This window comes from Poecilia reticulata, chromosome 17, assembly GCF_904066995.2.
Source record: "Poecilia reticulata chromosome 17, P_reticulata-male-v2, whole genome shotgun sequence".
NCBI classification, from domain to species: Eukaryota; Metazoa; Chordata; class Actinopteri; order Cyprinodontiformes; family Poeciliidae; genus Poecilia; species Poecilia reticulata.
In genome coordinates, this window is record NC_088846.1 from 3,388,430 (window position 1) to 3,415,338 (window position 26,909).

The 26,909-nt window shown below is 39.4% G+C and overlaps 2 protein-coding genes and 1 non-coding gene across 10 annotated transcripts; 2 read left to right on the top strand and 1 right to left on the bottom strand.

The window, feature by feature from the left end:
• The first annotated feature begins 551 nt into the window (after nt 1–551).
• Nucleotides 552–22,484, top strand: ano8a (anoctamin 8a). Of its 6 annotated transcripts, none has more exons than XM_008433420.3 (18): nt 554–916; nt 5,039–5,149; nt 8,197–8,329; nt 8,416–8,554; nt 8,696–8,792; nt 9,523–9,639; nt 9,781–9,908; nt 11,359–11,520; nt 12,275–12,427; nt 13,008–13,134; nt 13,411–13,466; nt 13,552–13,626; nt 15,607–16,104; nt 16,499–16,675; nt 16,785–16,976; nt 17,068–17,199; nt 17,367–17,477; nt 19,257–22,484. In XM_008433420.3, exons 1-18 carry the CDS (start codon nt 736–738, stop codon nt 19,896–19,898), a joined length of 3,231 nt encoding a protein of 1,076 aa, XP_008431642.2. In that variant the 5' UTR covers nt 554–735; the 3' UTR covers nt 19,899–22,484. The 6 variants fall into 6 exon arrangements, with proteins under 6 accessions (XP_017165608.2, XP_008431644.2, XP_008431642.2 ...); XM_008433421.3 differs by having other exon boundaries at nt 16,502–16,675; XM_081598015.1 differs by lacking the exon at nt 554–916 and adding an exon at nt 993–1,104.
• trnak-cuu (transfer RNA lysine (anticodon CUU)) lies at nt 11,815–11,887 on the top strand. Its single transcript has one exon. It is a non-coding gene; the product is annotated as a tRNA-Lys (tRNA).
• Nucleotides 22,485–22,640: 156 nt separating the features above from the next.
• On the bottom strand, nt 22,641–26,217 carry LOC103479147 (DET1- and DDB1-associated protein 1-like). Of its 3 annotated transcripts, none has more exons than XM_008433416.3 (5): nt 26,107–26,217; nt 25,602–25,682; nt 25,446–25,497; nt 25,308–25,369; nt 22,641–24,520 (listed from the first exon to the last, which is right to left on the bottom strand). In XM_008433416.3, the coding sequence occupies exons 1-5, from the start codon at nt 26,164–26,166 to the stop codon at nt 24,416–24,418; spliced, it is 360 nt and encodes a 119-aa protein (XP_008431638.1). In that variant the 5' UTR covers nt 26,167–26,217; the 3' UTR covers nt 22,641–24,415. The 3 variants fall into 3 exon arrangements, with proteins under 3 accessions (XP_008431638.1, XP_008431639.1, XP_008431641.1); XM_008433417.3 differs by having other exon boundaries at nt 26,113–26,214; XM_008433419.3 differs by having other exon boundaries at nt 25,886–26,195.
• Nucleotides 26,218–26,909: the final 692 nt, after the last annotated feature.

Sequence of the window (26,909 nt, forward strand, 5' to 3'; positions counted from 1 at the left end):
TGGAGGATACGGAAGATAACTAGAGCCACTGAAGATAAAGAATTCTGACTTTCATCTCAGAATTCTTTGGAAGGATGGGCCAGAATTCCAGCAAACTATTGAGAGAAGCTTATGGAAGCAATCCCAAAACCTTTGACCCAAGTCATAGGTAATGCCACCAAATGCTGAGGAAATGTAAAATTCTGATTTAGAAGACATTGGTAAATAAATATCTGACATTCTTTCTAACATTGTTATGTTATTTAACAAACAGAAATAATTTTGGTAACTCTAACTTACCTGAAACAAGAGAAGTTTAGAAGATTTAACTTAAGACAGTGAGGGGAAAGAACGTATTTTATTTGGTTTATGTAAACTTTTGTTTTCAGCTTTATATTTGACGGTTTGGTGGATTATCACACGCATTCAGAATATGTGTTTTAACTGAAAAACGGATAATGCAGACATATAGCAAAGCGATATTCAGACTAGATATATTTGAGCAATAAATACGCCTACCTAGAAGAGACATGTCCCATTTTCTCTGTGAACCTGTACGTAGCCCGTGCGCGGTGTCCCCGGTCTGTGTCGTCATGCAGTCACGACTGGTACGCAGAACCTGCGGCTACATGACATGTTTGTGTTCCTCATGCTCCTCCCTGACTGCTACACACACCAGGCTGTCATTCCTACTGCCAGCAGCCATGTATTAACAGCAGCCTCCTCCGGGTTCTGACGGCCGTCTTCCTTCACGCAATGGAGCTTTTGGGCACCAACACGCAGGCGACCGCTGATGCCGACTCTGCGAAAGACGGCAGCAGCGGCGCCGCAGACGTCGACGGCAGAGACGGGGCTAGGGAGAGGAGGGAGAGGACGGTGCCCAGCGAGCACCAGGACAGGACCAGCACCCAGCAACAGCAAACCGCCGGGGTGTTCGGTGAGTCCCCCAACCTTTCCCCCGCTGACAGGAAGCAGGAGCTACGTATTTGTGTTTCATGTGATTGAAAATGAAGATTTACAAGCCACCGTGCCCGGGTTTTGCGAAGCATCACTGACGCCGCGGAGACTTGGCCGAAGGTTTTTGGTTTTGCGTGTTTCCCTGTGACGGGCCTGCTGGAACCACAGGTGCATTCAGGAAACATGAGGCATGTCATGCTGCTGCTGCATTACTGGTTAAACGGTACAAAAGAAGAATATGTTGCAGCTCTTTTTGTCTTTAGAACTGTCCAATGAAGATGCATTCTGAAATCCTGCTCTGTCGTTATCTGATTAGTTTGAGTCACTGAAAATGCTGCTGGTTTTATAACCTATACGTGATTTGTGTGCTGTTATGTTTCAGGGGTTTGTTGGAGTGGTGCGTTTCTTTTCAAAATCAAGTGCTGACATAATACATATTGATAGTAAAGTGTGTTGGCATACATTTCTAAAATTTATTTCATGTTAATAATTCAACTGTACTCAATGCGGTCTATTTATACCACTCAAATTTACCAAACATCATTTTAAAGTGTGTTAGAAACAGGTAAATTTTATATTCAGTCATATTTGGATGGAATATGACTTTTATTTTCTGGATTTATCAAGTTCATTGCAATTTAATCCAATCAATAGTCATGTTTAGATCAAATATACAGGCTAGGTGCATCGATAAACCAGCCTCAGTTTTCTTTATTGGGAAATCGATGATTGGCCGATATTTACATGTTAAACCGATCTTACCGGTTTTATCTACCTCTGCAATTAATAACTTTCTTTCTATATTTAACGACTTTTCAGACAAAAAAAAATTGATATGGGGCAAAACATGACTCATGTATGAACCTTTTTGGCCTTAGTCACAAGTTTGAGTCCCGTCATGATGACCTTTGCCACATGTCTTCCCTGTCTCTCACAGCTGTTAAATAAAGGCTACTTCACCCAACAAAATAAAAAAACAAAATCAGTACTGACCAAAATCAGAAGGCAACAGTCTAATATACAGCATTTACACTGATCAGACATAAGATTATCAGCGTTGTTGGTAATATTATGCTTAGTAGCATTTTGGTTTTCCTTTTTCCATCAAACCAGCGCTGACATGCTGCGGCCTGGACTCCTCTAGAACCCTGAAGCCATCCAGCTGCAGCTGTGCTTATGGGCACATCTTTTATGTTCTGGGAATTGTCAGATTGGGCCTTCATAAATTGAACTTGTTTATGTGTCACACCCCAAACATTTTCATTGGATTAAGATCTGGGGAATTTGGAGTCAATCTTCAAACCATTCCTGAAGCATTACCACTTAGTGCCAGGGAGTATGATCCTGTTGAAACAGGCCAGAGCCATCAGGAAATACCACCTCCAAGAACAAGTGTATGTGTCAGAGTAACATCCACATTGACCTAAGGTTTCACAGCAAAGCATCACACTGTTTGACCAAAGCATCACACTGTTTAGGCTGGCTTTCCTTCTTCTCATTGTGCTTCCTGGTGTCAGGTCAGCGACACACGCATTCAACCATGCAGGTGATGCAAAAGAAAACGTCAATCATCAGATCAGGTCACCTTCATCCATTGCTGCATGGTTCACAGCTCCATTGTTGATTCTTCCAGGGGTCAGCTAGTCTGCAGGCCCTCACACTACATCGCAACAAGCCTCATATTCACAGTTTATTCTGATACCTCTCTTGCAGAAGCAACATTAACTTCTTCAGCAGTAGGATGTCTTTTGGATGGCAGCTCACAATTCCTTCCTGTTTCTTCCTGTTTCACTGGTTGACAGTCACCACCTGGACTCTGCTGCCCATTTTTACAGCTTCCAACACATAGAGTTTGAGAATGAAATGTTCACTAACTGCCTAACACATCCAACTGCCTAACACATCCCACACACTAACTGGTGCCATCATAAGATAAGAAGACATAAGATTCTGATGGATCCATTCTAACAAAGACGGTTCTGTGTCTATATTTCAGTAGACAACAGTTCAGATTTCATAACATTTATGAGCACTGATGCCACTTAAACCCAAATATTATTCTGATTGGATTTGAACTTCATAAACAGTTGTTGTCACAGGTCCTATCCCAGACCTTTTCAAATAGCTGTAAGTTTTTAAATGATAACTAAAGAGTTGTTTTGTAGGGGTGCACTGGTTGCTGTTTTCTGGCCGTTCACCAATATTTAAAAAACCTGACTTGCTGATTTACCTGTTGGCAGATACCAATTTTTTTGTCCGAAAAGTTGCTAAATGTTGCAAAAAAAGTTGATAAGATAGCAACTGGGCGAAAGGGTAACTATTGGTTTTGATCTATTGGTTTTGATTGATTTTCAAACCTTTATGGAGGTATCAAAGATTAGTGGATAAGATCGCCTTCACATGCAACTATCAGCCAATCACCAGTCTCCCAAAATAAAGGAAGTCAGGGCTGATTTTTTGGTGCCCCTATTAGTAGCTTAGCATTTCTTCTCTCATTAAGTTGTATATTTATTGCCTATTTAAACAAGGTTTTATGTTAGAGAAGCAAATTTCAAGGCAGAACTGTGACTTTGATTTATTTATGTTAAAAAGCAGGTTTACCTAACCTTTTTAGTTTAAATCTCACAAAGCCAAAATGTTTGGTTTTTAAATGAATCTAGACATGACTTACACACGGACGGCTCAGGCTGGGAGGGATAGAACTTTCTGAGATGGGTTTGATCATAAAAAATCCAAGCTCACACAAACACTGAGAGAGTCACCTTATAATTCAGTGAACAATTAGGAGAGTGGTCAGTCACTGCAGCTACTGCTTCAGCAGGAAGCAGCGTGTGACCCACTGAGGACCACCAGGCAGCAAGAATGGCTGCAGACCATGTTCACACACACACACACACACACACACACACACACACACACACACACACACACACACACACACACACACACACATATTTTGGGATTTCAGCTTTTTTTAAATTTTATTTTTTTACACATATTTCTGTGATACACTTCAAAACTAATTAACTACATCACACGGTTCTGTTTGCAAATACATCAAATTTGTGTGAAGAGTTAATATTTAGAGTGCCGATCATTCTTTTTCACAACTTCTGCAATTCTCTATGACCTACATGTGATCAATACATGCTTTTTCATCCATGACAAACAACCCGCAGTTAACTGCACATGCATACAAGTATTGGGAATCCTGTGCAAGGTTCAGCTGACAGATAAGCTACAGATTATGTATTGAAACTTTGTGTCTTCTAACATCCACCACCACGTCAGAGTAAAATCCACATGAGCAGTACGAGTGTGAGGCAAACCAAAAATAACACCAATGATGTTTTTTTTTGGAGTCAGACTTGAAAAGACAGTTTGCTTGGAACTGTTTGCATGCCACTCAGTTTGCAAATTAGTTGTCGGTACACAATATTTGCTCAGTCATTCAACCACAGCAGCAGAATTATGCTTATCTGGGATATTTCTGTTATTTTGTCTTAGTGAAAATTGACAAAAGGAAGGAGTAAAAAAATATTCAGAAGAAATAACGTCAGTAGCTGCATTTCCATTACAAATATGCGCACAATTTTGTCAGCATTCTGCTAATATAGAAAAAACACACAATTGTGGTAAGTCTGTTCAAGCGATAAGGCATTAAAAAGCATGCAGTGCTGTCATCCTCCAACTACTGCCTGTCGTCGTCTTCTTCGTGGTTTGTGCCAGTAGTAACATCTGGTTACTCGTGTGATGCGAAAAAAGTGTTTCATTGCAGTTTTGCAACATAAACCAATAAACCTCTCAACCTAGCGGAAAAACCTTTAAGCAAAAAACACGTCTTCAATGAAACACGTGAAATGTCAGATTGGTCAATGGAAATGCAGCTAGTGATGAGTGGCAGAGTGCTACTAACAAACAGCCAGTCATCTATGGTCATGATCGTCACAATTATAAATACCACCATCTGGTGGTATTTATACCACCAGATGGTGGTGGTATACCACCATCTGATGAAAAACATGTTGTTTTTCATCAGCACACACTCACGGTTTTTATGTGCTTTATCCTTCCATGTCATCTTCTTCTTTCTTTTTCTTAGATAAACTGTTCGGGAAACGACTTCTGCTGGCCAGACATTACATCAACTCTCGCAAGTCCTGGTTAAAGATGGTTCCCACACAAAACTGTGACATCCTGATGACTTTTCCAGGTAAATGCTCTGCTCTGACATGTCCTCCATGTTTGTCCTGCAGTGAGGAGAGAAGGCGCTGGTAGCTAGTCAGAAATGTATAGTGAAGTGCTTTGGAGGATATTAAAAGCTGTCAATTAACAGCACCTGTTCTTTCTGCTGTCTCCTTTTAATGGAAGGGCCAGCAATGTGAACTCGAAGCATTTCATTAAGCCACCATACACATGCAGCATGAAGGAGCACATCCTGTTATATGTGTGGTGTTTAAACAGAGCACGCTGTTTACTTATGGGCAGATAAGTGGCTTAAGTCAACATTTATTATTTTTGTCTGAATACACAATTGCCACATTTGTCTCAGATACCGTTTCTAAAAGGATGACGTGTAAAATAGTTTCTTTCTTTTTATTTTCTATGAAAGATGAGGAAATTATGGAACTCAGCTTGACTGACCTTTATCCCCCAGTACCACCTATCACCAGTGAGCATATTAGTGCTGTTAAAAATGGCTTCTACTCAACCTTACTCTGTGTGCACTGATTAAAGATTACCTTTCAGAATCAATTGAACAGCCTACTGTCTCAAAAATAAAATATTTATATCAAAATAAATAAATTACAGAAAGATCCCAGATTTACAGAACTATCAGGTTATAGTTGGAAATGCACATAAAAATCAAAAGGAATCACTGTGTGTCTGATCTATTCCACAACCAATTCAAGCTGAACAGAAAGAGTTGCAACCAGAGACAGTCCTAGTCTGTTTGGTGCCCTGGGCTCATGCCGCCCCCCCAAGATGGCGCACTGGGCGGTTGCCCATGTCACTCGTATCAGAAACCGCCACTGGCCACAACACATTGGCTACTTGAGTAATGATGTACACGACAGACCCGTGCCCAGCACTAGAAGGTTGTGCTAGGTGGTTGGCCTAGGCTATGCTAAGCTCCAATGTGGTACGTTTTAGCCAAAAATGGAATGCCCCCAGCTTCCACAAGCAAAGAGAAAGCAGACAGAATATTGATGAGAGGAAAGATTAATTTGGTGGTGTAAACGTAGTTCAGATCTCTATAAACTTCATTTTTCTTCGTGTTGTACAATGTGCCATAGAGTCGTGAAAATTAGCAACAGGACACATCTATCTGTTCCATTATGTGAAGCACTTCCTGTTGATAGAATATTCTGAGAGTCAAAAGAAGAAGCAAGATGAAGTTTGCATGTTGGCATGAATGTATAAGCCAACATGTCCCTGAAGCATCACCCTAGACCCAGCCATGTCAAAAGAGAAGCCCATGGTAAAGGCATGATGTTTACTACGGTGGAAATAAGGGGCTTCAGGAAAATTATGTCAGTCATCGACCATAGATACAAAATCCCTGGCTGGGAAGATTTTTCACACACAGCCATGCCCGCACTTTATGGTGAAGTTAGAGAAAGGGTGGAGGAGCAACTGAATTCAATGTCAAAGTTTGCGACTACAACTCAACAACCCAGGATCCTAACACAACCGACACCTGGTCATATCGTCCAGTCCATGTATTATAGCACAGTGTATTACCATGAGCAGGGTCAGATTTGTCAGTGCACACCTACCTGTACAGTGATGCTTCAGGAAGTTATTCTTTGGAAGAGAACTTTCACTCATAAATAATTATAAGAGTAAGAGGTTTTTGAGTATTGCTAATGCTGTTGCTGAGTTTGCCTTGTTGACCACAGTAGGGATTCATTCAGAAATCAGGCAGGACACAAGTAGTATTTAATCTGTCTACAGCTATGCAGTCTAGGTACAGAATAAATGTATTTTGAGATGAAATAAATTTCTGCGGGGCTGCACAGTGGCGCAGTTGGTAGAGCTATTGCCTTTCAGCAAGAAGGTTCTGGGTTCGATTCCTGGCCCCAGTCTTTCTGCCTGGAGTTTGCATGTTCTCCCTGTGCATGCGTGGGTTCACTCCGGTTTCCTCCCACAGTCCACAAACATGACTGTTAGGTTAATTGGTCTGTCTACATTGTCCCTAGGTGTGAATGTGTGTGCCTGATTGTTTGTCCTGTCTGTCTCTGTGTTGCCCTGCGACAGACTGGCAGCCTGTCCAAGGTGTACCCTGCCTCTTGCCAGCACAGATATACACCAGCAACCCTCCCCATCCCACTAGGGACAAGGGTGTAAAGAAAATGGATGGATGGATAAATTTCTGCAGAAGTAGTCTTTCCCTCACAATAAGAGCATGTATAAACATCTCACTACTTGAAGAATGCTTAACAGTCGCTAATCAAAGCTTCAACACAGATTTTAAACCTTATTCAGTTAAAGGTTTACAAAACCATAAATTAAATTAGTGCTTTCGGAACAACTGATGTTTAGGGCTAACTGCCCTAAACATTTTACAAATTAGCAAAAACGCTGCAGGCAATAAATGAAAAATTAGCTCTGCTGTTAGCGCTTCAGCAGATTAACGGAAGTGGATCCACCACTGAGATTCCATGCAAGAAGAACTGGGCTAAAAACACAACTAGAGCTGAAACGATTAATTGGAATAATTGTGATGAATTAATTATTGAAATAATCATCAAGTAATTCGGTAAATGATTCATCTTTAACTTGAGTAAACAGACTCAAAAAAGACAATTTGCTGAAAGAACACTTTCAGAGCAGTAATTAAGTCAAACCTGTGTAAAAAGATACATGCATTTCCATTTAAGATGAAAAATCTTCAGGGGTTTTTATATTCTTTACCCAGAACTCCTCAAGTGGCATAGTTTTAGCTTCACCTATATTCGAATTCTGTAAAAAAAAAAAAAAAAAAAAAAACTAAATCCTATTAGCACCTTATACAAACCAATTATTAATTGGTTTATCCAAAAGATAATCTACAGATTATCAATACACTGCAATAAATGATCACACAAAGGATGTGATTTTTAGTTTTAGATCAGCTGATCAACAACTGGTCCAGTCAAACATCTCTAGAATAGACACAGAAACTTCTACTTTACCACATCTGCTTCTGTTTTTGGACAGTAGATGGTTGAAAACATGCTGATGAACTTCAAATGGATGTATTTCTAATTTCCCCAGATACAATAGATGACCACACTCTGCTGTGGCTCCTGAATCAAATGCGTGTTGGAATCCCACAGGTCAGCATCCAGGTCCGGCAACATAAACACACCCAGACCCAAGCCTTCTTCATCACAACAACATTTGAAAAGTAAGACTCAACTTCCTTCACAGGTACAAGAAAACATAGCCTCTTATTTCAGATGGAAATAAAATCTTGCTGTTCCCCCCCAACAGCCTGCTGCGAGGAGCCGAGCAGATGGGCATGTACAAGACTGTGAAGCCACAGTTTGGTGGTGGCATGCGCCGCTTCTCCTGTGAGGAGGACAACATCTATGAGAACATAGAAAGCGAGCTTTGCTTTTTCACCTCGCAGGTTAAAAGTCTGGGATTCTCGTTATCAGTGTCATCTGGAAGTGTTGGAATGTAACTCAGGTCTTCGTAAAAGAAATGGATGCACAAATGTAGGTGTTATTTTATTAAAATCAATAGAACCATGTGTTCCTGTTGTGTTTAGGAACGTCAGAGCATCATTAAGTATTGGCTGGATAACCTGCGTGCCAAACAGGGGGATATGCTCCACAACATCCACTTCTTGGAGGGGCAGCCAATAAGTGAGATGCTTTTTATCATCTTCATTTTCCAGGCCGCTCTGCATCTTCTCATTCCTTTATTCTGGTTTTATCCCTTAATGCAGGGGTTAATGTTCAAAGTGTGGCCTGGGGGGCACTTTTTCAGCAGCTAAGCTAATTTTGTGTGGATCATGGCTGCAAGCAGGGCATATGTTTTTATGATGTAAAGCACTTTGAACTGCATTGTTGCTGAAATGTGCTATGCAAATAACATTTGATTGATATATAATTGGGGGCCCAGGACAGGCAGATGATCCAAATGAAAACTTTTTTTTTCTTAAAAAAGTAAATTTTTTTACAAACTGAAATTTTCTGAAAATGGAAAACATTAGGCACATTACAAAATTTTCATCTTATAATATACATGTTTTTTTCTTTTTGTTTCTTAGTTTCATATTGATATCCAGCAATTTTTACTATATAGCGGATATAATTTCACCAAAATCTGCATTTAGTTGATTTAAAAAATTTTATATATTCAATGTTTTTCCTTGTCATATTTATGTGGCACTTTTGGACGAGGAGCTATAAAAGTTCAACAAAAAGTTACAGCATTGTTAGTATCTCAAAAGTTTACATACCCCAAAGTTTTTCACATCTTGTCACATTGTAACCCAAAAAACTTTGATTGATTTTGTTATGATTTTATGTGATGGAAGAACAGAAGCATCAAACTGGGAACTCTGGTTTCAGCCGTTGTCTGTACTTTTAGTTCCAGAGCTAATCGCTCGGGGAGTGATCCATCAGATGTTTCCTCTTCATGAACAAAGGATACTCAACCAGCTGATGACTTCGTGGGTCCAGGCTGTGTGTGAAAGGCAACCCCTCGGTAAGAAATACTCGAGGATGACATGAAATGCCTCATACTGAATAGATTCCTTGAAATCATGGTCCACTTCTGCTAACTCAAGGTTGGAGTTGTTTAAAGCAAGCTGAATATCCTCAGTTATGTATAATAAATCATTTCCAGATGACATTTGTGACTACTTTGGAGTGAAGATCGGCATGTACTTTGCTTGGCTGGGTTTCTACACCAACTCCATGCTCTACCCTGCCGTCATCGGCTTTCTGCTCTGGATACTAGCAGAAGATGATCAGGTATCACAAACCTTAAAGAGAGAGCTTTGGAGGGTATTTCAATTTATGGTGTAAAATTATGGAGCAAGTTAAATGAGGAGTTAAAACAAAGTCAAAATGTAATACAATTTGAAAAGAAAAATGAGGTCATTTTCACCAGCTGTAGAAATATGGGTGAGACTTAGCACAAATCTATATATGTAAACTGAGGCTAATGCAGAGTGTGTGTGGGTATGGATGTATGCATGTATATGTATATGTGTGTCTGATGAGTCCAAGGCAAAAATACCCCCAAAAAACAGATAACATGGAAAATTAATTAAACTATGTCAAGATATTATTATTTTTTTATTTAATAATGAGGCTCCATGTGAAAACATGGTAAGTTTATCAGGTAGGAGTTCATAAGTTTTGTACTTCTTCCTACTCCTCTTCAGGCATGTTAAGATTATTGTGGTACAAAAAATATGTCTTTTGCAATACTTGTTCATGTATGTTACTTTATACTGCTATCATATTGAAAATAAATAAATAGTTCACCATTTTAGTTAAGTGAAGTTCTGTTAAAAGAAGTCCATATGTTATCAGCAGTTAATTTGATCTTATTGCTCAATATGTGTGTTGGAAAAATAATAATAATCACTGCATTATTATTTTTGTTTTACTTATCTTACATTCAACTTTTATTCCTATGTGCCCATATATTTATTTTACTCATACTATTCATCATATTAAGAATCATTTTGCATTTATTGGTTATATTGTTTTTGCTTTATAGTTATACTCTTGTCATTTATTCCATCGTATGTCCCTCTTATGTCCCCTTTGACCTTATACTTCCAGAGCATAAGTTTGAGACATATTGATGGGTGAAGTGAAACATGTACATTGCAGCATTTATAGTATGTAGAAAAATTAAGTTAATAAGCTCATTTCCTGCAGGAAATGAGGAACATCTGCAAAGATAAGGAACCAGCGGTTCTAGGTGTTTTTTCAGGGTTGCAAAACAGCCACCTTACATCTGTGCAAAGAGCGTAGACAAGTGAATAATAGCAAGGTCATTTCCTTTATTAACTAGAAGTCAGATGACCTACACTCTGTACTTTATGTTTGCATGACCAAAGACTTGACCTGCAAAGAACATTTTAGTCAGCATTACTGTAATACATATACTTCTTAAAAAAGGCAACACATTTTCAGTTTATGAACAGAAATCCATGTTTTTAGTGTTTTTCTCCTGTGTGCTGTAGAGTCATTCTCAGATTTTATATTTTCACAGAGAAAAGTTTCAAAAAATACACATTGAAAGGGGAACATCTTCGGTGGAAACTACTAAAAAGCAATAATTTGATTTTACTTTATTTATGACTGCTACCAGGTATTAATCTCACTGTCATGAGATGGATCCTCCTCACAGCTGTATAATTAAAGTCGCGTAAAGTGACTGACTCAACCTTTTGTCCCCACACAGACCAGCCAAGATATCTGCTGTGTGGTTTTTGCTCTCTTTAATGTCGTCTGGGCAACTTTGTTTCTGGAGCGCTGGAAGCGGCGAGAAGCAGAGCTGGCCTACAGGTGGGGCACCCTGGACACCCCCGCCGAGTCCTTGGAGGAGCCCAGGCCCCAGTTCAGGGTGAGAACTCTTCACAATAAAAGCACAGGCTTCCTGTAATAGTGAGCCTGAAAGTTTCTCATGTCTTGGTGATATTTCCTCTGACAGTCTTCCTCCCAACACAGAGTTAGCCTACAATAGCAGGAAATGGGGTTGGTGGGTCCATGTGCTCTGAGAGCAGCAGGAGGGGTGGGGTTAGTGTGTGTGTGGGGAGTGGGGGGGGGTGTATTATTAGGTTGCATACCCCCACAAAAAGAAGCAGTGGTGGGAGGGGTTGTGATGGGTAAAGAGGCATACAGGTCACATGGGAGCTGAGCCCGGCTAGCTCAGTCGGTAGAGCATGAGACTCTTAATCTCAGGGTCGTGGGTTCGAGCCCCACGTTGGGCGCTTGCTTTTGTCAAGTTTCATTGTGTTGCCCACATAAACAGATCATGTTACCAAGCATTACACTGACCTAGGTTGTTTTTCATACTTTCATGGAAGTTCATTTTTTGAGGGAAGCTCATATTAATTAAATTAAAAGTATTTTATTGATCCCAAAGGGAAATTAAATGGTGGTGTAGACAGTGATGGCTGTTGGCAGGAAAGAGCTCCTGTAGCGGTCTGTATTACAGCAAATTTGAAAAAGCCTCTGACTAAAGACACCTTTTTTTCTAAGACAATCTCATGGTCAGGGTTGTTCATAATGTTATTTGGAAAGTCCTTCTTTGCTTCATCATGTCCAGAGGACCTCCAGTCTTTCTCAACAATCTCATTTCTAATGTGTGCCTACAGGGTGTGAGGCGGTGCAGTCCCATAACGGGCTGTGAGGAGTTTTACTACCCCACCTGGAAGAGAGCCATGTTCAGATGGCTGGTCAGCCTGCCGGTCTGCCTGCTCTGCCTCTGCTTCGTCTTCCTCGCTATGCTCCTCTGTCTTCAACTGCAGGTCTCTGTTGGACAGCACTGTCTACCATGCTAAACAAAAACAGCTAGTAATGACACAGCTCCACAGTCAAACATAAAGAATCCAATATTAGAGTATTCAATTTTCAAACAGGTAAAATATACATATTCTATAAAGAGTGTCTAGTTTTATGACACATAGCGTCATCTAGCCCTTTCAGATCACAAGATGTAACAGCCACTATAAATAAAATGTATTATCTGTCACATTTACACATTCATTTCATTAAGAAATATATGTATATTTTGTCTTTCCTTCTCCTTTGTTCTTTTTACATTTCCTCGCCTCCTCGTTTTAATTTCCCTAAAGCATTTTTGCCTCGTTATACAAATGAGGAGGGGTGATGTCTTAGGACTTCAACTCCTGTCTATGGGTTGGTCATGCATTTCTTGATGAAAATGCATGTGTAGGAAGAAGGAAAAACAAAATCTATTAATTTCTGCTTTTATTTTTAATTATGTCAGTTTTGGTCCTCCATAGTTTTCATGTCATGACAATGATAAATAACAGTTATGAGAATATCACTAGTTCTGATTCCACAATAATGTTCTTCACTTTGCAGGAATTGGTGATGGAGATTCAGGAGCTGCCTAGTATCACAAGATTCATCCCTAAGATACTTCTGGCCATCACTGTAACTGTATGTGATGAGGTGTATAAGAAGATTGCCTACTGGCTGAATGACATGGGTAGGAATCATTTTGGCAAATGACATAATTTTGTTTGTGTGAATAATAGCCGAGTTCTTTGATAAGAAAGGGAGAGGATGGTGACTGACTCTCCATTTTTATTTGGAGTTTTTATTTATTTTATTTTTTTATTGTTATGTTGTGTTTTGTATCAGCTGTGGTTGTTTTAAAGTGCTTTATAAATAAAGTTGGTATGGTATATTATTTCTCCAGTAGAAACAGAAATAGGAAATAGAATATGTCTCTTTAATGCTTCATGTTTGTTTGTTCTTCCAGAGAACTACAGGCTTCAGAGTGCCTACGAGAACAATTTGATCATCAAGATGGTTTTTGTAAGTTATCCTGTTTTGTTTTGTGCTTTGTTTCTCAAGATAGTTTGGTTTTCTATTTCTTCTTATGTCTTCTTGTTCTTTACAGTTTGAATTCATTAATTCTTACCTCAGCCTTTTCTACATTGGATTCTACCTCAAGGACATGGAGCGACTGAAGGAGGTAAGAACATTGAAGAAAATGTGAAATTTGAAATCGGTAGTACAAAAAAAAAAATCAGTAGTTGCCATTTGTTTTGTAATATTAGTTAGTTTTGAGCTTTGGAAAAAATTTGCCAGTCCTGTACACTCAATCAATTCAATTCAGTTTATTTATATAGCACCAGTTCACAACACATTAAAATTACAATTAAAATCAGTCTGCAACTTCCATCAGTGTCAGAACCTTCTGACTTCAATAAACTGTTGCTGAGCATGTCTTTAGATATCGTCTTCTCTGCTTTTTCAATGCTTTTCTTTTGGAATTCTGATGACAATTCTGGAATTTTGGCATTAAAAATGTGTATGAACTCTGGTTGTAATATTAAATAACATATTAACAAAAACAGAATCTTATGACTTGATAATTATTGTAATGTTGATTGTTATGTCATTATCTTATTTGAGATTACACTCCATAGACACACACACTTACACCTATTGAGAATTTAAAGAGACTAATTAGCTAGTCATGTTTTTGCACTGTGAGAGGAAGCCAGAGAGAACCCATGCATGCACAGGGAGAACATACAGAAAGACCGCAAGTTGAGATTTGTTGAGATTTTGCTGCAAGTTAATAGTGCTGCCAACTGTGCAGCCCTGAGATTAAATAGATTCTTGAAAAACATAATATTGTCACATCCCTAAAATAATCCCGAGTCCTTTTTTTTTTTTTTTTGCCAAAAGTGATTTGGGGAAAAAAAGCAACAAAAAAACAAAACAAAACAGAACACTTTTGACAAAAAAAAAAGAAATGGCTGAAGTCATTATTTTAGGAAGGTGATGTTATTCAGACTGACAGAAGCGAGGCTGCCTTGCAGTCAGAGCCACGGCGCCATGTGACCACCCTCACCCCAAGACTGATTCATCTGTTACAGACTGTATATGTAAATAATAATAATAATAATAATAATAATAATAATAATAATAATAATAATAATAATAATAATAATAATAATAATAATAATAATAATAATAATAATAATAATAATAACAACTTATTTTGGATTATTTTCACCAGCAATTCTTTGTAGCTTTAGAGCTTTATGAACAATCATTTTTATCTTCATTTGTAAGCCGATTTGGATAATAGTGTCTTGCAAATGTATGGACACAAACACATGAACAGACATGAATGCACTTCTAAATATAATGAAAACAGAAAGCTGATGGTAAAACCACTTTGTAACATCTCTACATTTTGAATCTTTTACTTTCAATTTGTAAATTGCATCTTACCTCTGACCAAGTGTAAGAACAAAACATGTGACTCTATCTATAGCAGCTGTTTCAAGGAAACCACACAACTTCCTGTGTGTCTGACTGCATAATCACACATCTAGATATTTCTGCACTGATAGCTCACAACACAAAAACATTGAAAAGTCTAGTTAAAGTTTCTACTGTTGGTAGTCATGCAAATAAACAGTACAAAGACAAATGGTAAAATGGACTGAATCATATCTCATACTCAAAGCACTTTGCACTTCAGGCACATCCACCATGTCATTTCATTTTCATAATGGATCCATGTGTTTATGTTCATCCACGTTAACATTAGTATGACTTTGTGTATCTATACATACCCATATATACATATACACACACATAGACACATGGATGCACACACAATTTGAACATATAAAACCCCCCTTTTAAAATAAGTTTATGCCAATTGATACATCTACTTTAACTGAATACACACAAAATAAATCTGAAGAATAAGTATATACCCAATGTGCACACATATACATATATCAATAACCTGTATCACACATAACAATACACATAAAGCATAAATTCCATTTAATATGTCTGAGAAGGTGTAGGAAGAAATAACAATGCATTTAATTGTACCTTTTCTCCAATACACCATAATAACCCACATATTTATGCACATATAAAACAATATATGTTGTATGTAAAGTCTCTGTTTTCCTTTCAGATGCTTGCTACTCTATTGATTTTCCGCCAATTCCTGCAAAACATCAAAGAAGTCCTTCAGCCATATCTCTACGAGCAAAGCAAGCTTGGCGTCTTCACCCCAAAGGTCTTGTGGGAGCTCCTACAAGTCATCATTCTCAAGTATGGGCGTCTGGCTCTTGGGAAGGCACAAGCCTCAATTACATCCTACTCCTTCTTGAGTCCCAGAGGAATCTCAAACAGTCACGCCACGAATTGTAACCAGGAACCGAGGAGAAGAGGAGATCTGAAAGCTGGCTTCAGGCTCTCAGAGGAAGAGTGGGACATGAACGACAGCTTTATAAAGCATCGGAAAGTCAGCTTCACAGAGAAGGTGGACTACAAGAATGTCAAGACGGAGACCCAGGCTGTGGAGGACAGTTCCCTGGAGGACAGTCCAACGCTGGTGGAAGATGGGATGGATCCATCCAGTATTTTTGACAGTTGTGATGAGGACAGTGACTGTGAATCGCTGTCTCAGGTAGTGTGGTCAACATTGTTTCTGTCTACTGGGCAGGGTTTCTCAACATCTTAAGGGCCCACCATTGTTGGGTAGAAGTCAACAATGCTTGACAAAGGTTTGTTTTCACAAACACCCTTCAAGGTCCACAAGACACACTGGTCTTAGCTCCTGTGAAGCCCCTCCCACTGCAGTATACGTCATGGTGTTTCATCATATGTGTAGTTTACAACAGGAAGGGGTGGACGACATGAGGCTGAGAACTAAATGAAGTAATTTTAATCACCCAACTGTGACAATGAGAACCAATTTCGTCACGTTGGCTTGACCATGCTGGACCCTTAAGAAATGTGTGAACACATTAAAGACGTTTCAGTTATTAGCACAGAAGTATCATTTTTAATTTTTCCTTCAGCAGGAGACCAAGGAGAACGTCAGTGTGTCCTCTTCAAAAGAATCCGACTCCATCTACCAGAGAAGGAGTGTGGAGGAGGGGAAAGATGACAAGAAATCTTGGATGGATCCACCAGAGGAACCCAAAACCGTTGCTTTGACTCAGGCTGAGATAGAGAGTTGTATGCAGACATATGAGGTAGCCTTCCTGATACATGTTTCTCCAAAATTATGTCTACTCACAGTTATGTGTACACATTAAAAAAATGTGACTAATCTTTTTGTGGTGGGACATTTGATGTGAAAAGGGAACACTTCAAGACTACCAGGAGATGTTCATTCAGTTCGGCTATGTGGTGCTCTTCTCCTCGGCCTTTCCCCTGGCGGCCATGTGTGCTCTTATCAACAACATCATTGAGATACGAAGTGATGCCCTGAAGCTGTGCACTGGCCTTCAGAGACCGTTCGGACAGAGAGTGGAGAACATCGGACAGTGGCAGGTTGGTGGCTTCCAGCTTGAAAATGTCAGTAATGCCTTTCAGGCTTCCACCTCAACAGCCTGTAAATTTGTCTGCTTGTTCTCAACAACAGACTGCAATGGAAGCCATGGGCTTGATAGCCATTATAGTTAACTGTTACCTGATTGGTCAGTGTGGCCAGCTTCAGCGTCTGTTCCCCTGGTTGAGCCCAGAGATGACCATCATCTCCATTGTCTTGCTTGAGGTACTTCCTACATACTTTCATTAAACCTAAAGATGTTCTGTATAGTGTAGGTTTTATGGTGTATGTAAGACTTATAAATCCATCAAAACACAGAATGTGAAAATGAATGTCTTGTACTCTGATGTGTTGTGTTGAGTTTGTCCCTTTGTGGTCTTGTGGGTTTTCAGCATTTTGCAATCCTCCTAAAGTACGTCATCCATGTCGCCATCCCTGATATCCCTGGCTGGGTAGCAGACGAGATGGCCAAGCTAGAGTACCGACGAAGGGAAGCTTTCAAGGTATATCGCTATGTCATAGCTTGAAAGACCTTCTGCCAACATCAGACCTGCTGTTGGCTGCCGATTGGCCAGTTTGTATTGCATATATGTGTGTATACGTCCCTTCGTTTCTTGCTGTGTGTTAACCTGAAATGCTCTGTGGTCCAGTCTGTCTTTGGATAGTGGCAGTGCATGACGTCAGTCAGCTCTCTGTACGGTGATCCTTTTTCAGATCTTTTCAGTTTTTTACTTGTCACACTTCAAAGGACAACAATGTTAACATCACAGCAAAAATAATCAGAGTAACAATTAAAAAAGGTTTTTATGTGATGATGTCACTTAGGGTTGCACAATATATCGCAAATATATTGCTATCTCAATATTATTGTGCCCATTATTCATATCCCAAATGATTGTTTGGAGTGCAATCATTTTTGGCTAGTATATTCAGTGTTCTGAACATGATTATGATAAGCACTGTTATTGTGATCATAAAATGTATTGATATTATTGTCATCACAGTATTTTCTAATATTGTGCAACCCTAATTTTATTTATTAAGAAAAAAAGCCTTATGTGATAGAACCTGTGTGACAATGTACAGGTTTAACTTCTTTGGACTTTCTCTGATCTAAAGAAAATCAGAAGAAGTTAAATAGCACATGTAAAACAGTCATTCTGGAAAGGGTTACAAAGCCATTTGAAAAGCGTTAAGACTCCAGAGAACCACAGTGAGAACTGTTATCAACACAATATATGTTGTACATAAAATATGGAACAATGGTGAACTTTCCCAAAATGACTGCAAGAGTGCATCAATCACTCATTCAGGAGGTCACAAAAAACCCAGAACAATGTCTGAAGGTCTGCAGGCCTCACTTACCTCAGTTAAGGTCAGAATTAAGGATTCAACACAGAGAAAGACAGACTGGGCCTATAAAATGGCCTCCTAGTGAGAGTTTCAAGGCGAGACCTACGGCTGACCAAATAAACACCAAGCTCTCATTTGCAAAAATATCTTTTCCTTGACCTCTTAATAGCTCAAAACAAAAAATGTGATGGGTCTAATGACTTAATGGTACCTTTTACAAAAATGTGTACCTTACATATATGTTAAATATGAGAGATAATGTATGAAAACAAATTAAGCCTCTCAGGTTCCTATTGCTATGTGCAGAAATGCATCGCTCCCGGTGAGAGAAGAGTGAGAGTTTGATTACACAATCACATCTCACCTACAAACCAGACTTTCTACACAAAGGAAGTAGAGTTTTATTTTGATTTTATTTAAAGTGGGCTAAACAGAGGATGTTATCAAATTCTGATGCAGAGCAAAAAAGTGAATTCTGGTCTACCTACGAACCAGGTGTCAATCTGATTGAAGTTAATTACGGTGCGTTTTGAATACATATGTGAACGCCAAGCAGTCTGGATGCCACTCAAAAACAGGGAGTGGATTACAACACGATCCATTCTAGGTAAATACAACCAAAACAAACATGTTCATCTAACAGACTCTTTTACTAAAGACAAAAGAGAAATCTTGCAACCACCACTCCACTTTTGTTCACATTTTGTGAAGAAGGAAGATGCCCTCAGTGTCTTCTTCAGAGGTGTTTCCTTCAGTGTTTCTTAGGTGAAAATGAACAAAATGCTGCATTTTTGGTCCCCAGTCGAACCAAGTCTACCAGACTATCGAGTGTGAAAACACCCTTAGTTTGCAGTCAGAATGTAGAACACATTGTTGCTCTGTAGAATGTTTCTTTTCCATCACTTTTTCCTAAATGTTTCTCCTTTCAGAAACATGAGCTGCAGGCACAGCAGCACTTCCAGCAGCAGCTTCGGCGCCGCCGGGAGGAGGAGGAGCTTCACCGTCAAGCCGAGCTGCAGGCAGAAGCTCGTCATGAGAGCGACTACCACAAGGCGGACATGCAGCACCAGCACCACCATGACAAATCACAGGGCAGCAAGCCTGGTGACAAGCCCAAGAGGCCCAGCTCCCTGCTGGGGAATAACAACGTGATGAAGCTCAAACAGATTATTCCTCTCCAAGGGAAGTTCTCCTCTGGGACGTCCCGGTCACCAGCTCAGTCGCCAACGGGAGGCGAAGCAAAGCTGCCTGGATTTCTGAAGTTCCTAAAGTCACCTGAAGTGAAAAAAGAGCCAGCGGCGGCATCTGGAGGAACACCAGGCTCAGCAGTGACATCTTCAGCTCCCCCTGGTGGACAGGAGAAGCCACAATCCCCAAACAGAACATTTAGTCCAGGGAAGCTGTTTAATTTTAGCAAATCAGAGGGTACGGTGGTGTGTGCTAATGGCACACAGCAGCCAAACCAGGCTACTAACTCTCATTCTAACACAACCACAGAGGAATTACCCTCAAACGAGTCAGATAAAGGAGAATCAAGACTACAGACTGATTTAGAAAACCCAAAGACCTAACAAATGATCACCCACAACAATGTCATATTAGGAAGGGAGAAAAATGTACAAATGATCATGAAAAATGTAGAAACACTGATGCACTCCGGTGTTAAACCACAAGGAAAACATGCAGCAAGTGTTCAGCTTTCACTCTTGATGCAACTCCATAAAGTGTGCCACTTTCTCTGTATGCACTTAATTATCTAACTTCCATGTATAAACTGTACAGTAAGTGTCTGATTCTATGGGGGTTCAGTAACAGTGCAGCCTGATCCGAGACAGTACCAGAGACAGAAAGGGTCCAGAACCAAGACAGTAGAAAGGCAGTTTGTCGGTCAAACTTCCAGTTCCAAGTTGGTGCTGGTACTGGATGCATGTACCAGCACCACGCATGCACAGTGAACATGTGCAAGCATGGCATGTTTACTGTCTTTTCAGTTGCAATGCACGTTCAAAGCCATTGGGATTCTTCTGCACTAGGTCAGATATAGTCACTGTGACCATGAAAAAAAATCTATTTTTCCAAACTTTGATTTTCTATGAATTTATTTTACTACATAATTTAGTGACTGTAACTATATGAGGCAAATAAATGTCACTCAGTTCAATGTCCACGTGAGAGAAACAGGAAAGGAGGAGCTGGTGTTGCTTTATGAGAGAGACCATGCTGCTGCTGGGTTCTGATGCCTCCAGGCGGTGGCAACCACAAGGGAGGTGAGGGGCAAACTCTCAGCCACCACTGTTTAAACTTACAGTGAGGCTGAAAAGAGAGTACACCCTGCTTGTTCTTGGCTTTAATATATATTAAGATCCCAAGAAAAACACCAATTATAGCAAAATCTAGTCTTATTTCATGTGACAGAGGTCAAACTGTTGTGTTCACAGCCAAACAGACTTTAAAAAAGAAACTGGAAGAAGAGTTAAAATGAAATAAACAATATAATAAAAATTCTAAGAAAGAAGTCGCAACAATTTATCCAGAAGTTAATATAAACAAACCACTATTATAATAATTATTATTCTTTTAAAAAATAAAGAAAATGTTGCATCCAAAAATTGACATTTTCCAGAAAAACTAAAAATAAGTCTATGTTCAGGAGTCCAAATAAATGTTTTTTTCTTCTGTCTGTTCAACAGCAGCTTTTTGTTCCGTTTTGAACAAAAAGTAACCCATGATGGAAACACTGGTGAAAAAACTAAGTGCACCTATGGGGCCTTCATGGGACTTTAGAGGGGCTGTAGCAGCCTGGGTTTCATCAACTGATTATTATCAGCATAGGCACCACCATGCAATTGTTAGTCATGACAGCTCAGTATTTGATTTTATTTATTTTAAAAGTTAAACACAGAGTCTTAATTTCTTCTAGTTTTGATGATTACACCTACCAGATCCTGGAAACCCATCATTCAGTGTCTCAGAAAATCAGAATATTACTTAACAGACATGACAGGCTTCTGAAAACAATGTTTATTTCTATTCCATTAATACTTGGTTGGGGCTCCTTTTGCACGAATTACTGCATGAATGCAGTGTGGCATGGAGGAGGTCAGCCTGTGACCCAGGTAGCTTTGACAGCGGCCTTCAGGTCAGCCACCTTGTTGGATCTGGAGTCTCATCCTCCACTTAATAACAGCCCAGATATTCTCTACATGGTTAAAGGTCAAATTCACAACGTTTTGAATGGATTCTTCTTGACAATCATCTCAAAGCATCAATTATGTTGCTGGTGCACCTTAAATAACACTTTCCTTCCGTTCAACTTTCTATGAATATGCCCCAGATACAGCCCTCTGTGAATCAGCAGCTTCTTCAGCAATCACCTCTTGTAGCCTCACCTCCGAGTGGACAGTGTCCATCACTGTCTTATGCTCCAGTCAGAATGTTGTCTTACCAACCCAGACTGAGAGGCTCAGGAAACCTCTGCAGGTGTTTTCAGTCAATTAGCTGATTAAGGTGTGAACCGTGAGTTTTCAGTGTTTAATATCTCCACAATTTTCTTATATTGTGAGACACTAAATTGATGGCTGTCATTATCTTTAGGACATAATCATCAAAAATAGTAGAAATAGAGACTTGAAAAATCCCAGCGTGATGTATCTGTACATGAGTCACTTTCTGAAACAAGTGACAAAAACTATAAAACTTTTTAATAAAATGTTTTAAGTGTAACTAATCATGACTGGAAAACATTTAGAAAAGAAAAGTTGTCCATCTTCACATTAATCACCTTCACAGTATTACAAAAACACAACTTTTAGACCATAACGTATAATACAATGTTCCTCAACATGGTTTTTCTACAAGGCCTGCTGAATCATGCAGTGTGGATGAAGGTACACAGTTTTGTACATTCAAATTGAAATGATTTTTTTTAAAGGACCAGATTATTTTTTATTGTACTCCGATACATAAAACCCAAGAGCTGAAACAGGGTGTACTTTCTTTTTGTCATGACAGAAGAAGGAAGAAAGGGTTGTTTTTTTTTCCTTGAAAGTTTCTCCAAAGCTTTCTGGTTTGTGTCAGTTACTGTGTGTCACCATGTACCTTCATACAAACGCTGACAGTGCATATATGCAATAAACTCAGACACATTCCAAACTTGTCATGTGAGAGCTGCAACTGTTCTACTGAGAAGTTGAAAGAAGTGTCCACGTCAAATATGCTAAACGTTAGAATTGGTACTCATCATGCCCGAGCAGGTAAACACTCAGTCCCAACCTCTGAGCAGCAGTCAGTGAATAAACAAACACCGCAAATAATTCTGAAAGAAAGATGCATTTTACTGTTCAGAGCACGTTCTTGTTACATTGTGACCAAAATCTGCCTTTAAATTCAACAACTTAAACACAAAAAAAACAACAAAGCTAAACAAAGAAGATATTACTTCAAGACACAATACAAAACCATTTGTCGCATTAAAAGGACGAACATAATTTATTGGAATTCTGAATAGAACCAAAGCAAATCTGTTGACGTGAATCCACATCACTCTGAAACACAGTAGTGTGTGCATCATGCTGTGGGAACAGGGAACAAGGATGGAGCTAAATATATGAGAATCAGGGAAGAAAACCTGTAGAAGACTTGAGGACTGGGGAGGAGCTTCGTCTTCTTGCAGGCCCCAAAACATGGAATATGGAACGGGTTATGAAAACATAATCATGTGTTAAAATGTCCCAGTCAAAGTCCAGACCTGGATGTTGAGACTTCATGGCAAGACTTGAAAACTGATGTTGACAGCAGATCTGTTCTCCGTCTAGTGTGACTGCATTGAGTTGGAGCTATTATACAACACAGGCAAAGCTAGCAGACGTAATTCTTTCTGCTGTTATTGCAGTGAAGGCTGCAATTACAAATGCACTTCACACTTTTCAGATTTATTTAGAAAACATCTATTTCCTTAGATGTCACATTACATTGTGTGCACTATAATGTTTTTCTCTTTAATCAACAATCCCAATAAAAAAAGAATGTCATTTATGGTGACAGTGTGCCAAAATTGAAGGAGCATAAATATTTTTTCAACTGACTGTTACTCCAACATGTACACTGCAAATATCCAAACGCTTGTCAGGAAGTGAGCGTTCCAGTCTGAACCCGTTTCTCAATGCATTGAACTCTTTAAAGAAGACTCTTTCCCACCAGTACCTGCTCGGCCCAACTTGGCCCAGTTTTCAGGGTTCTCCTTTAGTGTGTCTGGCACATTGTAGCACGGACTCACAGGAAGTCTCGCTATTAGTACGGATACAAGTTAACTTAAACATAGCTGTAGATATTAACAAAATATTGAAGTATTATTTTAATTTTATTGTTAGAAAATGTACACCATTGGTTGTGAAGTCTCACACCACAAAGCGCTTGAAAGCTACAAAATCTACTTCTGGAAACCGATCTGAATCCCCCGATGTGAGCAAGAAATCTACTTCACTAGACGCTGGCTCATATTTCTCCAATATTATTTAAGGCAATAAATCACTAGTTTCTCTGACGAAACAACTCATTTCCTTCAGCATTCAGGTCTTTTAATGCAGAAAGCCCAGAATCAATAAATCATCATAAACCACTGAACATTAAAGATGAAACTAGAACATATTTGAAATGCCTCCTCTCATTACCAATTATGTAAGTGGAAAATACCTGATTGAGCACAAACCAGAATGATAGCAACATATGCATATGCGTGAATTATTGCATACATAAGCTCTGCAACAATTAGAACTTCACATGCTGTGTACAAACGAGACTGTTTAGGACGAGAAGAAGAAGAAGAACAAAACAGGACGGAGGGCAGAGGAGGTAGAAGTATGGTCATGTTAAGACTCCCACTCTACAGCAGAGACATGGAGACTTGGTAGGTAAAGGAGCTGCTGGAGTAAACCTGGAGTCACACTGTGGGGGGCTGCCGGGACAGCTGCGGTTGGAAACCATCAGCACCGTTTACCGCACCACCACGTCTGCAAACACGCCGCATGTCTGGCTGGATTCTGTTGAAGCAGTCGAGTCTCTGGGAGAACGGAGGAAGCAGCGTGGCTCTTTACGAGTCCTCAGTGGGTTCCTCGCTATCCGTTCGCGCCATCTTTCGCGGAGGCGCTGCGCTGTCCTCTTCTGTCTGCTCCTGCTCTCGCTTCTTCCCCGAATTCTGGTAAATTTAGAAGAAAATCCAAATTGTTGGCTCACGACATTCAGCGTGGGCAGTCAAAGATGAAACAATGACGGCTCAGACGCTTACATACAAATTTGAATGTCGTGCTTCACATAGTCTCTTTCCCTGAACGGAAAATTAATATAATGTACAGCAAAAGAGTTTGAAATGTGGATAGTTCAGGTTGGCATTTATTGTGGTTTTCCTTTATCCAGACAATGTTGGATCTGTCAAATATTTACATGTATTCATAAACTTGTTGCAATAAGCAATTAATCAATTAACCCCATGATAAAATTCCATTCTGATGATTATTTTTTGAAGTACAGTCCATTTTATTTATGGTTTCGGGTGTGTGTGGTTTTTATTTGCATTTTATTTAATCGTTTTTGTCATGTTTTATTTTTGGATCTATAAAATGTCTCCCAATTCTAGCGTTAAAATGATTGGTTATTGGTTTTTGAGAGGGCAAAATTGTATTGTTATGCCGTTATAAATATATTACTTGAAAATTGTCTCAAAACAACAATGTTATTGTAATAATTACTGGGACAATTTATCAACCAGTAAAATTTATTATCATGACATGTAAATAAATTTTCTGCAATTGCCAAGTTGAAGGTTCCAGAAAGTTCTTTAGCTTAGAAACTGTGGAGTCTATTCAAATATGGTCATTTTTTTGCAGCATGAGTATGTTTGACTTCACACACCCTGAGACTTTCTGTTTCTAAAACCCTGCAGGTTTCCAGGTCATCACATCATTCCACTCATTTCCAACATTTACCTTTTTATCCCACTGCTGATGTAGATACCGCAGTAGGATGTTTGTCTTCTCTGTCACAATGACTAAGTGAAATAACACAGACAGGAAACATTAAAAGATGCACAGGATGTTCTGTTTAGAGCACGTCTTGGAACTTACTCTGATCTGATGGATATTCTCGTGTAGGAAGATACACAGACGGCCGACGGTTCTGGAGCACAGGATTGACAATAAGTTTAAGTCAGAAATGAGCAGTAATCATGTCGACAAAACAGGAACATTTGTTTATCCAAACAGTGAGAATGGAGAACTTACTGATGCTTTACATACGGAGTCTGCGTGGAACCTGGTGAAGCTGTTTTTGTTGTAGACAGGCAGCCCCTTCAGGAAGTTCCTCTGTCAAAGGTTCAGGACAGATAAAGCATAAGCAGTAAATCCCAGGAGGTAAAAATAATTCCTGACATCAGTGGTACAAACTACGAATTATTTCACAAGTTGACACTGTTGTTAATGTGCCAGAAGCCAGAAACCCAGTAGAACAAATGATTTATTATTCTATAATGTATCTAAACGCCGACATAAAGCAACAGTAAATATACCTTCTCCATTTTTGTCTTCGCGTGTCCACTAGCTTAGCACGCTGAGTGAAAACGAGCTAGCAACAAAGCTTTGTTGTTGAGTCGTTTCCTAGAAACCGACTTGTTACCTCTTAGGCAGCTTCTCAGGACGACTAACGGTCATAAACTACATCTAATATTACTGTACTACGTCAGCTTTATCATTTAGACGCTTAAAAGTCTATAAGAAAAAAAACACAAACATTTACTAGAGGTGTCTGCGTAGCTCTCAATTCACAACTCCATCTTTGTTGTTTATCCATTTCGGGGGCGGTGACTCTTTAACCTTCACGTCATGTCATTGGTTTAACTGTAAACGAGCTCTGAAGAGCGATACGATGATTGGCCAAAACGGTGATTACGTAATTTTGCCTTTGAGCTTGTGGACTTTCCAGCACTTTATTATATTATGGCAATGCAAAACATAAACATATTAAATAATGTACTACTTTTATTTGCATTTCTTTATTTTGTCAATAATCAATACAGCTAAAATTTATTATTGCTCTGAAAATGCTGTATTTTTCCCATTTTAATCTTTCTTATTTTGGTAATCCAAAGTATCTTGAAATAATACAATTAATACCAAGATTCCATAATTGAAATGTAAAATATCGATATATTAATTTGACGTGTATTTATGTGTTTATTAAATTATAAACACATTCCAAAATACTCTCTTAGTGAATGCTTATTATTTTTGACATTTATTCTGAAGTCAATAATATTGTCACAACGAAGAATAAGTAGAATTAAAGCTCCGCGGAGCCTCAAGCGGCCCTCGCAGCCAAGCGCCGCTCCGGCCTATAGCCACTGCGGGGGATCCAGCACCGCCACCCGCCTGCCACCGCGTACGCTGTCACACAGTTTAGGCGCGCGCCCGCCAGGCAATACGCACCGATGAGTTCAGCATGGTTCCCTGGCGACACACCACAAATTTGGTGCAGATCGGTCGATGTAGAGAGGAGTTATAGCTGACGGAATGACCTAGGGGGCGCAGTGGAGT

Coding starts and splice junctions, on each gene's coding strand:
- ano8a (XM_008433420.3), top strand. CDS start 736: ATGGAGCTTTTGGGCACCAACACGCAGGCGACCGCTGATGCCGACTCT. Junction 8,330..8,415: donor ATCACAACAACATTTGAAAA/GTAAGACTCAAC, acceptor CCCCCCCAACAG/CCTGCTGCGAGGAGCCGAGC. Junction 17,478..19,256: donor GACGAAGGGAAGCTTTCAAG/GTATATCGCTAT, acceptor TTCTCCTTTCAG/AAACATGAGCTGCAGGCACA.
- LOC103479147 (XM_008433416.3), bottom strand. CDS start 26,166: ATGGATAAACAACAAAGATGGAGTTGTGAATTGAGAGCTACGCAGACA. Junction 25,498..25,601: donor ACTCCGTATGTAAAGCATCA/GTAAGTTCTCCA, acceptor CCTGTGCTCCAG/AACCGTCGGCCGTCTGTGTA. Junction 25,370..25,445: donor AGAATATCCATCAGATCAGA/GTAAGTTCCAAG, acceptor TATTTCACTTAG/TCATTGTGACAGAGAAGACA.